Source organism: Watersipora subatra, chromosome 10, assembly GCF_963576615.1.
Source record: "Watersipora subatra chromosome 10, tzWatSuba1.1, whole genome shotgun sequence".
In the NCBI taxonomy this organism is placed as follows: Eukaryota; Metazoa; Bryozoa; class Gymnolaemata; order Cheilostomatida; family Watersiporidae; genus Watersipora; species Watersipora subatra.
The window spans coordinates 30,310,957-30,328,075 of NC_088717.1; the positions used below are offsets into that span (position 1 = coordinate 30,310,957).

Below are 17,119 nucleotides of genomic sequence, written 5' to 3' on the forward strand. Positions count from 1 at the left end.
GTTTAAAAACTGATCGCTTTCATTAAATACTTCAGCTATTGTTTTTGTACTTCCGTAACACTTATTAATATTTTTTCTTTTTTGTGTTTACTGCAGATTGAGAATGGAACAACCTACTCCGATTACGAAAACTAGAGACAAGTACATGTAGTAATATTCGTCAAGGCAGGAATATTGGCAGAGAAGCAACCAGTCAACCTAGACCCCCTTCATCGACCACAACTCCTTGATATCGCTGCAGCAACCACGATTAAATTACATATTTTATTTCATGTATAGATATATTATAATTTATTACAAACTTGAGTGTACAATTAAAATATTTCAAATACAAATAAATATTTACAAACGATGAATGGAGTAAATATAAACAGTTTAGTCCATATGGCAGTTGTCTAGCAATAAAATTAAACTGGTGCTTGTGATAAGTGAATACTAGCGTGTAATGGTGCTCTCTGACTAGTTATTTTGGTAATAGCTGCTCTGTCGCTGTCACTGTCTTGCATAGATGTTAAAGGCGATTCTTTCACTACTACATGACTGGTAAGGAAGTTATCATCAGAACTCTCCTCGTGGCTTGCTATTGCAAAGCTCTGCCAGTTGGACAAAGATTTGTGCTCGTAAAGGCGTTTTTGTTTCTTTTTTAAAACAGATATATTTTCCTCGTTAGCAGCTGCGGTCATTTCAACCTCAATTTCAAGACCTCCCTGAATGATTGGTGATCTTCTAAGAATGACATCTACCACCCTTGCAATCATTGTGCTTCTGAGTATGATGACAAATCTCTCTCACACTGAATCAAATAATGAAGTTGTAGGGATGGAAAAAATAAATATTGCGTTTTACCGAAGAACCAAAGTAAAATTCACCTAATTTAGTAAATGTGAAAAACTCATTACTTACCACAAATTGTTGGTTCATCAAAGGCCTCCAAATCTATGAATATTCGTGAGAACCTCTGAATGCAGCAAAAAATTTATAGCTTAGCACGATTGACCCGCACGTGTAGTTGTAAGCTAAATAGAAAACGAAACACGCAACGTGCGCATGCACAGTGTTAACGCTACTGTTAGACGTAATAGAGTTAACTTTTCATAGAGAGTGACAGTTTTCAGCCACAAATAAATTAGTCCGCGAATATGCATGAAATGGCAATTTTCGCGAAATATAACTCCGCGAATCAATTCTTCCTGTATGGTAATGTATATCAGCAAAGATATAAACGTATGTTTGCTGCATGGCATCAGATATTGTATATAAGCAAGCATATACATGTACAATGTATGTTTGCTGCATGGCATCAGATAATGCTAAGTAGAAGCGGAGTGAAACTGATGAATGTGTAGGCTGACATAGTAACTAGGCATTGGTGACATGTAGATGCAGGTGGTATAAGTCGCTACTATATATACATATACCTGTCTCCGAGATCTGCTATAGCTACTGGATGGCAACACGTACTTGAAAATTAGTGTCAGTTACTACCATGCCTATAAAATTCATAACTGGTCTCTAGTCCTAGTTAATGCCATGCGTAAAAACACTTACCCGCTGTCAGTGTGATTATTTCCATGCCTAAAAAAGGCGCAACTGTTTTTTCTGCCAGTTAGCAATACGCCAAAAAGTTGCAGTTGTTTTATTTTCGATTGAAGCCACGCCTGGTGAACAGATAACTTTAATCACATTTTTGGTTTGGGTTCATATGGAGCTCGAACTAACTTTTAACCAAAATTAAACAAGGCGATTTAGTATATCATAAAAATGAAGTGGCCCAACATACCTCATGAGCAGGAGAAAGTTGGCATGCCCGACCTTGTATCTCCTTTAGTATGACCAGGTCTGCCTCTATTGTTCTCATGTCCTCCCGGTACTTCTTCAATTCGGTCTCGGGGGCTGAAAAGAATAAAAAACTCTAATTTTACTCTCATAAACATAGAGTAAACATAGAGACTAGTATAACACATGATAGAGTTATATAGAGTAAACATAGAGACTAGTACAGCACATGGTATAGAGTTAAATAGAGTGAACATAGAGACTAGTATAACACATGATAGAGAGTTATATAAAGTAAACATAGATACTAGTACAACACATGATAGAGTTATATAGAGTAAACATAAATACTAGCACAACACATGATAGAGTTATATAGAGTAAACATAGATAATAGTATAACACATGATAGAGAGTTATATAGAGTAACCATAGAGACTAGCACAACATATGATAGAGTTATATAGAGTAAACATAGATACTAGCACAACACATGATAGAGTTATATAGAGTAAACATTGACACTAGTAAAGCACATGATAGAGAGTTATACAGAGTAAAATACAGTAGTGCAACAGCACAAGTACAAGTATAAAGTACAAAAAATGTACATCGAGACATAGTACAACAATACATGATAGTACTAGTATACCACAAGCTCCTCAGAGCTCTTCATAATCACATATGTGGCAAATGATCCTTACGCGATGCTTTCAATAACAGCTGCAATTAAATAAATACAGGGTGACAGCTGCTATGGGACTGATGAGATAAGCGAAAGACTTACAGCTCAGCATTTCTGTATCCGCCAGTCCAACTTGTTTGTAAAGCTTATAGAACTTTTTGTTTCTGGGAACAATATCCTGGCCATGTTTACCATACCTGCAACAGATCTATAGATACGATACTATATCCTGGCCAAGTTTGCCATACCCACATCAGTTCTCTAGATATGACACTATATCCTGGCCATGTTTGCCATACCCACAACAGTTCAATAGACATGACACTACATCCTGGCCATGTTTGCCATACCAACAACAGATCTAAAGATATGGTACTATATCCTAGACATACTTGTTACATCAGCAACAGATCTATCCTGGACATCCTTGCTAAACCTGCAACAGATCTATCGATATGATACTAGATCCTGGACATACTTGCTACATCTGCAACAGATCTATCGATATGTTACTATATCCTGACCATACTTGCTACATCTGCAACAAATCTATCGTAATATTACTATATCCTGACCATACTTGCTACACCTGCAACAGATATATAGGTATGATATAATATCCTGAGCACTTTTGCTACATCTGCAACAGATCTAATAATAGGTATGATACTATATCCTGGACATACATGTTAGATCTGCATCAGATCTATTGATATGTAGCCTGTCTTGACAAACTGTTGTTTTTGCGGAGTTGTCCCTCCATTGAGCGGGCAAGTAAAAAAGCAATTTGTCGCAAGACGCACTGCACCTGATGCATCAGCTGCATTTAAAGGGAGTTGTTCTCTCCCGTTTATGCGATTAAAGCATCAGACTTGTGAGGCCGGTGGCACACTTTCGGCACATTAGAAAGACTTGACCGCTTAGCATTTTGTGGAATTAGCGATGGTAGTTGTATGAAAAAGATATTGTGAGCCACATATCCCAAAATCAAACGGGCTTACTTTGACAATGAATCGATATACAAGTATAGTTCTGGACTACATAATATTTGTATTTACATATGGCTTGCATGTTGGATGGAAATTCTGGATGGTTAGTTAGGAACATCGTTAGCTGGCTCGACTAGTAGAAGTGGTAGCTCGTATTCCTTGGGGCGGGTGAGCATTCATACTGCTGAATGCTAACAGTAATAAAAAAATTACCTAATGAATTTACGTAGCTTAGGCTAGCAGCTTAAGCTAGTCTAAATCTTCACTATGGAAGAGCTGTGTTTGAAGCCAGATTAATCCTTTTTTTGTGACGTCATTCTATCATTGTCGGCCATCTTTATGGAGAACCTTTATCGTTAAAAACACAAAGCTTTAGCACTGAATTTTTGTAAACAATGCATGCGTTTGCGATTTTTTCATTATAGCATCAAAACCACACCAAAAAATACTATTAAATAAAAGAATAACGTTCGTTTTCTACAAATATGGGGGCTTTTTCGTAAACGAGCGCATGCGCAACGGCTTAATGACATGAAAAGAATCGATGGATAATCCTTACGCTCCACGGTAATAATTCCTCATGCAATCATGATCTGTACCGTGCTTGTAGTAACCAATAGTATTTTCTCAAGTTAAAGCGTGCATATTTTAACTGGTGTAATGAGTATGACCACAACTATTCCTTCCTTTAGCAATGTAGCCGCTTGGCCTAGTGGATAGAACGCCTGCATTTACAGATTAGCGTCATATAGATTTGCATATGAATAAAGTGTTATTCTGTTTGTTATTATTAAAGTAACACACAGCTATCTAGTACTTATGGTCTATAACAAACTGAGAATAGAGTACATGCTCACAAAGTAACACATAGCCATCTAGTGCCTATGGTCTATAAAAAAACTGAGAGTAGACTACATGCTCACAAAGTGAGACATAGCTATGTAGTGACTATGGTCTATAACAAACTGAGAGTAGAGTACATGCTCACCAAGTAACAAATAGCTATCTAGTGCTTATGGTCTATAACAAACTGAGAGCAGAATACATGCTCACAAAGTGACAAATAGTTATCTAGTGCTTATGGTCTATAACAAACTGAGAGTAGACTACATGCTCACAAAGTGACAAATAGCTATCTAGTGCTTATGGTCTATAACAAACTGAGAGTAGAGTACATGCTCACAATGTAACACATAGCTATCTAGTGCTTACGGTCTATAGCAAACTGAGAGTAGAGTACATGCTCACCAAGTAACACATAGCTATCTAGTGCTTACGGTCTATAGCAAACTGAGAGTAGAGTACATGCTCACCAAGTAACAAATAGCTATCTAGTGCTTATGGTCTATAACAAACTGAGAGTAGAGTACATGCTCACCAAGTAACACATAGCTATCTAGTGCTTATGGTCTATAACAAACTGAGAGTAGAGTACATGCTCACCAAGTAACAAATAGCTATCTAGTGCTTATGATCTATAACAAACTGAGAGTAGAGTACATGCTCACAAAGTAACACATAGCTATCTAGTGCTTACGGTCTATAACAAACTGAGAGTAGAATACATGCTCACAAAGTGACAAATAGCTATCTAGTGCTTATGGTCTATAGCAAACTGAGAGTAGAGTACATGCTCACCAAGTAACACATAGCTATCTAGTGCTTACGGTCTATAGCAAACTGAGAGTAGAGTACATGCTCACCAAGTAACACATAGCTATCTAGTGCTTATGGTCTATAGCAAACTGAGAGTAGAGTACATGCTCACAATGTAACACATAGCAATCTAGTGCTTACGGTCTATAACAAACTGAGAGTAGAGTACATGCTCACAAAGTAACAAATAGCTATCTAGTGCTTATGATCTATAGCAAACTGAGAGTAGAGTACATGCTCACAAAGTAACACATAGCTATCTAGTGCTTACGGTCTATAACAAACTGAGAGTAGAATACATGCTCACAAAGTGACAAATAGCTATCTAGTGCTTATGGTCTATAGCAAACTGAGAGTAGAGTACATGCTCACCAAGTAACACATAGCTATCTAGTGCTTATGATCTATAGCAAACTGAGAGTAGAGTACATGCTCACAAAGTAACACATAGCTATCTAGTGCTTACGGTCTATAACAAACTGAGAGTAGAGTACATGCTCACAAAGTAACACATAGCTATCTAGTGCTTACGGTCTATAACAAACTGAGAGTAGAATACATGCTCACAAAGTGACAAATAGCTATCTAGTGCTTATGGTCTATAGCAAACTGAGAGTAGAGTACATGCTCACCAAGTAACACATAGCTATCTAGTGCTTACGGTCTATAGCAAACTGAGAGTAGAGTACATGCTCACCAAGTAACACATAGCTATCTAGTGCTTATGGTCTATAGCAAACTGAGAGTAGAGTACATGCTCACAATGTAACACATAGCAATCTAGTGCTTACGGTCTATAACAAACTGAGAGTAGAGTACATGCTCACAAAGTAACACATAGCTATCTAGTGCTTATGGTCTATAGCAAACTGAGAGTAGAGTACATGCTCACAATGTAACACATAGCTATCTAGTGCTTACGGTCTATAACAAACTGAGAGTAGAGTACATGCTCACAAAGTAACACAAAGCACATGCATTTTTAAGTGCATTAATGTATGTAGATCTTAATTTTCAGACAGACGTCGCGCCTGATGGTGGTGCGAGAGACTTGACAGCAACATGTTTGGTACACTACACGTTTGGTACACTACACGTTTGGTACACTACACGTTTGGTACACTACACGTTTGGTACACTACACTTTTGGTACACTACACGTTTGGTACACTACACGTTTGGTACACTACACGTTTGGTACACTACACGTTTGGTACACTACACGTTTGGTACACTACACGTTTGGTACACTACACTTTTGGTACACTACACGTTTGGTACACTACACGTTTGGTACACTACACGTTTGGTACACTACACGTTTGGTACACTACACTTTTGGTACACTACACGTTTGGTACACTACACATTTGGTACACTACACGTTTGGTACACTACACGTTTGGTACACTACACTTTTGGTACACAACACGTTTGGTACACTACACTTTTGGTACACTACACTTTTGGTACACAACACGTTTGGTACACTACACGTTTGGTACACTACACGTTTGGTACACTACACGTTTGGTACACTACACGTTTGGTACACTACACGTTTGGTACACTACACGTTTGGTACACTACACTTTTGGTACACTAAATAAGACAATCTTTGAATTTAGCTTACTAAACACTACTTACTAGCTAACTTACTAAACACACACTTAAAAGTTTTAAACTTGTACTAAACTTCATTCTAGTTTTGTCTTCATTTTCATTATCTTCTTCAGGTTTGGCGCTTGTCGCCTCACTTTTATTCTCACTTTTAGCCAACCTTTCCAAAACCTTTTCAAACTAATGAGGCGGAAAAGACCAAGTGATGCAGTTTATAAAAGTGGCCTCTAGCGTGTGCAACCGTAGCGACCGTATCGAGAGCTGCCTCACGCGCTCACATCTCAAATTGGTCCCGTATATTAAGGTAAAAACTTGCTCGATATTTTGGTCATACCTCAACCTTCTCATATGTTGGTGCACTCGATTCTCGAGGTACGACTTTATTGTACTACTGATATATGATTGATAGCAGCGACTAGCAATGGCACTAGCTAATAGCAACTACTACAACTACTGACTAGAGATAGTACTAATCTAGTAACCAACTGAAGAGAGTGCCGCTCTACAAACTCCAGAAGCACTGCAGTATGCTATTTGACTGAGCAAAGTTGCTACTCACACAACAAGTGATTCCGTCTCCTTTCTACTCTCCGACCGCCGATGCATCTTGTTTATAGTGACCACGATGAGATCGCTGAACATCCACAGCTTAAACTCTCCACTCTCACCCTGCAAAATCAAGCCATTCACCAGCCCTCTGCCACTCACTACCAACACCAGCCACTCACCAGCCCAATGATGAGAACAGTGCCCCAATCTTAGTGAGTTCACCCCGTCGTTGTATCAGCACGCTCTGTGATTAGTTTGTCACACAAAAAATCGGAAGATAAATGTGGGATTGTGAGAAGAAATTAAGCAGGCCGATAAACTTACCCGTATGGCAACTGTATCGACCCTGAGGAACGCTCTATCAGCAGACACCAACTGCAACATCATAGTTCAGTGATAGTTATCATCGAATATTTGGTAGTGCAACGAGTCAATGACAGTAGATGATGAACAAGTACAAGGATAGATGGGCAAGTGTGCAATGGTTATATTTGTTTATGAAATTTGAAGGTTGACTTGCAACAAAATTAACATTACAGTAAAATTAAAATGAACTCATTTAAATTTTACCTGATGAATGGTAACAACCATGAAACATTAAGTTGTAAAATGTTTTAAAAGTTTTCAGTTCTTAATATAGTCTATATATATATACATATATGAATATATATATAAATATATATATGAATATATATATTTATATATAGAACTGTAATCATCGACCGTAAACCGAGTGAAAGCGATAAAAAGTTGTTGATACAAACCAACAATACCATAGTAATGATACAGTCATGATACAGTCATGATACAGTCATGATACAGTCATGATACAGTCATGATATAGTAATGATACAGTCATGAGATTAAAAAGTTAAGTCTCGTATTTTTCCTTTTTGAAGGACCAAACGGGTGAGTTTGGGAAGAACTTGGAACAGATTAAGCAATTTACATGTGTTTAACGTTCGTAGAACAAAAATCTTGTAAAGTAAAATCCCTACAACGTGAAATCCCTACAACATAAAATCCCCTGCAACGTAAAATCCCTACAACGTAAAATCCCTATAACGTAAAATCCTTATAACGTAAAATCCTTTGCATCCACTGATGATGTGTTGGATGGTCTCAGGTGCATCTTTGCACAGTCTGCATCTAGGATCGTCTCTAGTGTGATAGATTTTTGTCTGGAGTTGCCTTGTTGGGAGCACTTGCTCTTGGGCTGCCATGATTAACGACTCTGTATTGGCCGTTAGGTTTCCTTTGTCCAGCCACATATATGTCTGGTGAAGATCGCCAGCTTTAGATATTTGTCGGTAGTAAGCACCATGAAGAGGTTTCGTGTGCCAGTCAATTTCCTCAACATCAGGGCAAAGCTCCATTGTAAGAGCAGCCGATTGAAATTCAGCTAACAACTTTTCTGAAGTGGCCATGGAGGCTGCATAGGCTGTGATGCTTTGCTTTTCCGCTTTCACTGTTTGCTGTACACTTTTGAGTCCCCTACCGCCATTTTTCCTATCGAGATTACAATCTAGTAGTATCAGATTTTGGGTGGAGTGTTCCATGCATGGTCAGCAGTTTACGAGTTGCTATATCTGTTTCCATGATGGCTTTCTCAGTCCACTTTATTATGCCTGCTGGATATCCTATTACTGGCAGTGCGTAGGTATTTATTGCTATGACTTGGTTTTTGGCATTGAGCTGGCTCCGTACGACCTGCCGAAGGCGTTTCTTGTATTCAGTAATGGCTTTGTGACGCACTTCATCTTCATAGTTGATGTTGCTTTGCATAATCCCCAAGTACTTGTACCCTTCTTCTATATCTTTGATGGTACAATTTGGCATTCTTAGGCCATCTGTGAGCATAGAATGGTCTTTCTTAAGAATTAGCCTTCCACATTTCTCAATACCGAAGGTCATTCCGATGTCCTTGCTGTATACCTGAGTGAGGTGTATTAGCGAAACAATGTCCCTTTCTTTGTTAGCGTACAACTTGATGTCATCTATGTAGAAGAGGTGGTTTATCTTGGTGCCATTCTTAAACTGGTACCCATATTGAGTCTTCTCCAGCATATTACTTAGAGGGTTTAGGCATATGCAGAAGAGCAGCGGTGATAAGGAGTCACCTTGATAGATACCTCGCTCAATTTTTACACTCGCCAGCTTTTTGCCATTGTTCCATTTGGTCATTGACATCTTGATGAATGCCACAAGAGCGGAATGAACATTGTACATACTGAGGGACCCAAGTATCCAACTATGGGGAATTGAGTCATATGCCATTTTGTAGTCGATCCAAGCCATGGCAAGATTGGTATGCCTTCTCCTGCTGTCTTGACGGACCGTCCGATCCACCAGTAACTGATGTTTAACTCCTCGGGTGTTGTGCCCAATTCTTTTTTGAGCACTGGTCATATAGTGACTCATGCGCTCTTCCAGTTTGTCTGCAACTATTCATGAGAGCAGTTTCCAGGTGGTGGCCAAGCTTGTTATTGGTTGATAGTTCTTGGGATTCGGCCCTGCTTTGGATCTTTTATCAGAAGTACAGTTCATCAGTTGGTCAGCCATTCCAGATGGTCGCCTTCTTCTATTAGGCATTCCATCTGCTTAGCCATTCTAGTGTGAATTGATGTCAATTTCTTCAACCAGAAGGCTTGAATCATGTCATGGCCATGTGCTGCCCAGTTCTTCATACGCTGCACTCTGCACTTGATGTCCACTTCGCTGATGTTGAGTCCTTGCTGAGCCACAGTGTGTTGGTGGCTCTCTTTAAGCCTCTGAAGCCAATTTGCAGTGGTGTTATGAGTAGTCTCTTTCTACCCTTCCAGAACTTTGAGGTGCTGGATCGGGGAGGATCTGACATTGGCCTCCGCAGTCCACCTTTGAACTGGAAATACAATGTAGCTGAACCAGCCTTGTCCTGGTTCAGCTAAAGGCAGCGCAGACTTTGTTTGACCGGGTGACGTTCGGGCCGGCATGGCTTTAGTTATTGCCCTCATCATAGAGGTTGCAGACATTAGACAAGCAAGGGTCTTGTCTAAGAACCACCAGAAGGGTGCAGTTGTTGGGGTTTGAACCCAAGACCTAATGATCACTGTCCTGATACCTTACCAACTGCACTATCTGTCCTGGCCTCCGCAGTTCACCTTTGAACTGAGAATACACTTTAGATGGATTATTGATGAACAGTTTGTTCTTTCCCTTGTTATCCCGCTCTTTGGTGTACCACTTCAGTCGTGCCGAGAGTGCTACTAGCTGCTGTTTGGCAGATTCTAAAGCTTCTATTGTGGCTTCCCTTTTTGGACGCTCCAAACTGTGGTTAGATCTCTCACTGAGCCTACTAACTTTCTTGCGCAAGTCCTTGATCTTATTTTGTAGCCTCAGCTGCGAAGATGGAATGGCTTGAAGTCTTTTTGACAGTGGCTTAATACCCATCTCCTCCAAGATATATACATGTATATATATATATATATATAATAATATACAATATATATATAATAACATACAATATATATAATAACATACAATATATACATGTATATAATAACATACAATATATATATAATAACATAAAATATATATATATAATAACATACAATATATATATAATAACATACAATATATTTATATACATATACATATATACATGTAGATGCATATATAATAACATACAATAATTAAAACAGATTTATATATATACATGTACATGCATATATAATAACATACAATAAGTAAAACAGATCTTATTATCATGGAAAGAAATCCGCAATGCGATTTATTGTTTACTTAAAGGTTGACTTGTAGCATAATCCACATTACAGTTAATTGGTATCAAAAAATTCACCATGTCTTACTCTGCTGTGTTGTAGGTGCAAAATATGTGGAAATGTGATTACAAGCTTTTAAAAACTTAAAAGGGAACAGTTAATCGCAGCCATCACAAAACCGCTGTAGATTAGAATCTCTTTCCAAAATGGCTCAAATGGGACGTAGATGAACGAGATGGCTTCTATTTACACTCTCATGCAACCTCATTCATTGAAATATTTTTGCAAATATACTTCAAGCATTCAATAAAACCATGTCTGCTGTTCTTACGCGTCTACTTCATCGTCATTGTAATGCTGTCACTTTCAGCAGTGATATCTTATAACCTACCGTGAAAATTCGTCTAATATTTTAACCTTAGCTCGAAGGAGTACATATCATTGTCTGATAAACATGACGAGCCTGTTGGTCATCTGTGGAAATAGAAAAATGCTGCAAAAGTTATTCGCGCTGTTTAGCAGGAAGTATGGGTCACATGATCAGATTACGACTGGACGATTAGACAAAGCCAAAACAAAACTGTAAAGTAGCGAACATCTATATTTGATATGGAGTCTTCGGTAAAACCCAAAGTGTTTGTCATAAACTAGTGCCACGAGAAGTTTAATATTGAGCCTTTTATTGGCCTTCTATTTTACGTGTGAACATCACATGTCAAAACAATAACCAAATGGATTAACTATGTCAGAAAAATAAACTGATTCCGATCTACGGCGGTTTTGTAATGGCGGCGATTAACTGTTCGTTTTTGAGCTTTTAAGAGCTTGTAATCATATTTCAACATATTTTGCACCTACAACACAGCACAGTAAGACATGGTGAATCTTTTGATACCAAATAACTGTAATGTGAATTTTGTTGCGCAAGTAAACCTTTAAGCGATCACGAGGAGCCAGAAAGAGAGTTCAGGGGTTTTATGGGCACATATAGGCAATTGATGTTATTTGCCGTGACTGAGTAGATAGATAGAGTATATAACTCTACAAATGACTGGACTGGTTAGATCACTTCTTTTTTAGAAACGCAATCCCAGATTGCAAATCAATTTTGCACCCAGGTTTATATGTAATATATATCAAGCACTCTCTTTGGCTTGATTGCTCAAAAACATCATTCAACAAAACATATAATTGTCAACTGATATCCTAATAGTTCTTTGTCCACAATAATCATCTTAATATATTAATACTCCGAAACCAACAGTGTGAATAGAATATGAAGTAGAGTTGGGTTATCGGTAGAAAGTGAGCAATGCAAGGGGTTTGCTGTAGTTCTCATACAAATGAGCAGTCACTTGGAGGAATACGTAACATACATTTCCTGGCCTATACATACAGCAACCTTTCTACTTACATAATCACGCTGAATGTACAGCAGTACAAAGTTATCCTGATAGACATTTTGGCAGCGCTTACCTCTATGTCTAAGATCCCTTCGAGCAGCTTGAGTGTTCTCCGCCTGCTATTTGGGTCAACCTTGCCAACATAGTCCAACAGGTAGTTGACTATATCGATAGCACTGAGAACTTGAGCGTAATCTGGTTCATCGGGTGGGGTGCACTTTTGATAGCGCTGGCCAAAATATGTATAAGTATGTATATGTATGTACAGGTATGTATAGGGTGCAGAGAAATTGACTCTATATGATGAGAGTTTATTTATTGAACATAAGCATAGAAGGACGTAATACAATCATAACATTGAAGGTGACGAACACACGCACGCACCACATGCGCACACACACAGACACACACACGCAAGCACATACACGCGCAATCACCCACACGCACCACATACACAAACGCACCACCCACGCAAACACACACACACAAGGAGATCTTGACCCCAGCTATCAACTACCCTAGGACACTTACATTTCGCTAGTATTTAGTTTCGTGAGTAGCATACAGAGTAAAACTTCGCTGCAACTTAATTTCGCAACTCTGATGAGTGCGAAAATATAAAAATGTGAAAATGAATGCAGTGGAACAAACATAATTATATTCCGCAGGTTCGGTTTGCCGGTAAGAAAAAGACTTTCATTTTGGGACTAGTTTGTAATTGTGAACCACAGGTAGAATTGTATGGCCGAGATCGATAATGCAATTTGATCGCTTGCTGCCATTTGTTTCTTGCACTACTGTAGAATAGAACTTAATTATGCTGAAAATTTTAACGGTTTTGTCACAATTTAGCACAGGTGGCCTTTAGCGGGATATTGCCAAAGCCGAGCCGTAGTCTACACAGACAAAAACAACAAAGGTCCACGTGATTATGAGCAAAAACAAAATTACCACCCAAATATCTCACCAATCCAATGAGCAGCACACACAAAAACTAAACCAACCGACAGAGCCATCGATCATGTCAGAATATTCCAAGTTCAAAGTCGTGTCTTGCACAACTCACCTTATGGTTTGTCAAAACTTTTCCCAAAGTCCCTATTAATTTGAGACTGTTCACTTGCTGTTTAGAAATGGTCGCCGCTAGCCTAACCTAACGTTCTGATTCAACATCTCACTCAACTATCGGGGTATCACTAAAAGAGGGAATCAAAAAGTTCGGGAGCAATCACCAACACCCCGATAGTTACTGAGATGTTAAATTAGGACGTTAGGTTAGGCCAGCGGCGACCATTTCTAAAACAGTACAGTCATACTTCAACTTACGAGCTTAATGCGTTCGGAGACTGAGATCGTATGCCAATTTACTCGCATGTTGGTGCAATTCATTTATATATAGAACAATTAAATATATATTGATTGGTTTCCATACTCTAAAAAAGCAAATAAAACACTCAAAACAAGATATTATAACAGAAAGAACATGTTGGTTATTGTCCTTACGTAGTACATGTTTTTAAAAAGCAACAAATAAAAAACAATGCAAGGAAATGTGAATAATTAAAATGTAAAATTAAATACATACAATAGCAGTTAACACTCGCATTTGCCAGGGAGGGAGATATAAGTTATTCTTCGTTACAACAGGTGACTTTGGTAAATTTGAATTTTATCAAAGTGTTAAAAGACAAACTTACAAGCAAACAAAAAAGCAAACTCTCATTTTCAACTAAACGTAATTAAAATTTTTTCGGCGTTCCTAGTTTGAAATTTCTCGCTGGTTAGCGAGAAATGTTTCCTTTTTTTCGCTTTCATGACTAGCCGGCCGTTTTAAGATAAACCTATCTAAGGACAATTGCCTTTGTCGCCCTTGCAACATGTTGCGATTAGGACGAACACAGGTGTCGCCACAAATGGTTAACGCACGACCACTAGCCAACTTGTACGAATGTCTATTACGGTAAACAGTTTGGATAGATAGCGCCGGCCTTTTCACATAGCATCGTTTCAGTTACGCTGTCACCGGCCAATTGTTTGTCCAATGCCATCAGCGGTCGTGAAGATCGCTGCACCGTTTAGAAACTATGGTTAGTCCTTTTGCGAACTAAATGCCCTGAATATAATCCTTCTGTTTGATAATTATGAATGTATGTCATATTGCCGAGCTAGCTGAATCACGCATACACATTTCGCATATTTTTCAATATTTTTTCGTTTAATATCGACTGTTATCATTTGCTTTTTCTTTGTAATATCTTTCATTTTACTGGCAAACTTTCTGTCTACGCACAGTACTTTTAATTCACATAATTCTGCACAGAAAATCGTGCACAAAAACACGGTACAACAGTATAACCTGAGCAGTTGACAAATACATAGTGATGCTGTTCTCATAAAACACCTCCGGCATACTTGGCAACTGACTCAAGTGCTCGTATCTCAAACATGACTCGTATGTTAGTGCTACTTGCTTGAAAGCTGGCTCGCATCTCAAGTTTCTCGTACGTTGGAGCACTCGTAAGTTGAAGTATTACTGTAATTGGACAGTCTCAAATTAATAGGGACTTTAGGACAAGTTTTAATAAACCATAAGGTGAGTTGTGCAAGACATGTCTTGAAACTAGGAATATTTTGACATGATGGGTGGCTCTGTCGATTGGTTTAGTTTTTGTGTGTGCTGCTAATTGGATTGGTGAGATATTTGGGTGGATACTTTTGTTTTTGCTCATAACTACGTGGACCTTTGTTAATTTTTTGTGTGTATAGACTACGGCCCAGCCTCGGCTTCGGCAATATCCCGCTAAAGGACACCTGTGCAATTTAGCTATTTTTTTTTTAGTATTTTAATTTTAATGATCAACGGTGTTGTGTATAGGTATTAATTTTAACGTTTTCCCAAACACTCAACTGCTGCTAATAATTGCTGAACATCTTTATTACAGTAATTACAAGTCGTATACAAATACATACATGATACAGCTGCTAGTAATACTACAGCTACAGATACTAGCACAGTGTGTAGTTATTATAACTTCTTCTCTTCCTTTGTTCCTAGTGTTATTTATCAGAGCTAACTCTTTCTCTATTGTCTCATCTTCTGAACGATTACAAGTTATTGAAGAGGGGTCAGTGGTGAATCCAAACCTTTCCAGAGCCATGCTGCTTGTGTAGTACTGTGAGTGTCAGTGTGTCTTATTTTCTTTCAACACGCGGTGCTCAACGTATTGATTGATGTCCCCAACAAACAATTATGCTACTAACACGTGTCCATTGACATCAATTTCTTATCATTATAAATTATTATTAATGGGAAAATAATCATAATTAATTGCAAAATAATAACGTAATAAATTTTGACAGTCAAATTATTTTGTTGGTTTATATTTTAACGATGCTATAGTGGTCGTTAAAAACGTTAAAATAAATGTCGTTATAAAATTTCATTCTACAGTATCAATGAACAAAGCTGTTTAATTCAGCAATTTCGCTCGTTCGTTATGATTGTTTAGTTTAGCTCATGAAGTTTTCGCGAGATGATGACTCCGCGAAAACGCGAAAGTTAGATGAGGCAAATACATGTGTCCTAAGGTAGGTAATTATTACATCACACCTGCCACTTTCAAATTATAAGCAGGCCATTTCAATGACAAAACTATTCCACAGAGGGAAGAATCCAGTTCATGGAAGGAAATTTTAGTTTTTTTTCCACCTTTATTGCACAAATTTTTCCTATGTGCACAACCTATGATTGCAAACAAAACATAATGTGAATGCAGTTTAACACAACTGTTTTATACCCTAAGGAGTAAAAACATAATGTGAGTGCAGTTTAACACAACTGCTTTATACCCTAAGGAGTAAAAACATAATGTGAGTCCAGTTTAACACAACTGCTTTATACCCTAAGGAGTAAAAACATAATGTGAGTGCAGTTTAAAGGTTGACTTGCAACAAAATTCACATTACAGATGGTTCCCTACTTACTAACATTCGAGTTACGAACAAGGATACATACGAACGTATGTATGTTGTTCGTAACTCAAATAACTTTCGAGTTACCGTATTTGTTTGAACTTTACATACATATTGTAAAGGGGTTTGCCGGCCTTTACTTGGCACGATCTCTACTAATAAATAAAGAGAACAGAGTGCGTGTAGTTTCATTCAGCCTTTAATTAGCGAAGGAAGTTTCACTAGCCGAGGAGTGTACGGCTATCTGCTCTGCTCAACTAAATGAGCGCACTCAGTTATATACAATAATATCAACCATTCCGGCTAACGGCTAACGATAAGTGATAGTGTTATGACGTTATATCAGATATAACAATAGCATAACGAGTGAAACAACGATATAATAAACGGACAAGACATACAATAAATAAGAAATACAGTGTCATGGTCTGGCGTCCACCAAAGTATTATCTCCATTTTATTAAATATTTTTTTCAGTACAAACCAATACAGGTTACTTATACAAGCCTTAAACATACGTATATAAACCTTCAATCTACTTATATAGGCCTTAAACATAAATTTTAATACAAAATATAGCACTGAAGCAACTTACGAACAAATTCACCTTACGAACAATCGTTCGGAACGTAACTCGTTCGTAGGTTGGGAACTGTCTGTACAGTTATTTGGTATCAAAAGATTCACCATGTCTTACTCTGTTGTGTT

At 38.0% G+C, this 17,119-nt stretch overlaps 1 protein-coding gene across 1 annotated transcript in view; it reads right to left on the reverse strand.

Annotated features, from left to right (window-relative positions):
* The window catches only part of LOC137407394 (rho guanine nucleotide exchange factor 17-like), a 173,146-nt gene that overhangs the window by 71,698 nt on the left and 84,329 nt on the right, over positions 1 to 17,119 (reverse strand). Inside the window, exons 12-16 of the mRNA XM_068094039.1 lie at positions 12,513 to 12,668; positions 7,600 to 7,650; positions 7,286 to 7,395; positions 2,564 to 2,658; positions 1,781 to 1,893 (exon numbers count right to left, since the gene is read on the reverse strand). Of these exons, the coding sequence (XP_067950140.1) occupies positions 1,781 to 1,893; positions 2,564 to 2,658; positions 7,286 to 7,395; positions 7,600 to 7,650; positions 12,513 to 12,668 (525 nt within the window). The remainder of the gene's footprint in view (positions 1 to 1,780; positions 1,894 to 2,563; positions 2,659 to 7,285; positions 7,396 to 7,599; positions 7,651 to 12,512; positions 12,669 to 17,119) is intronic.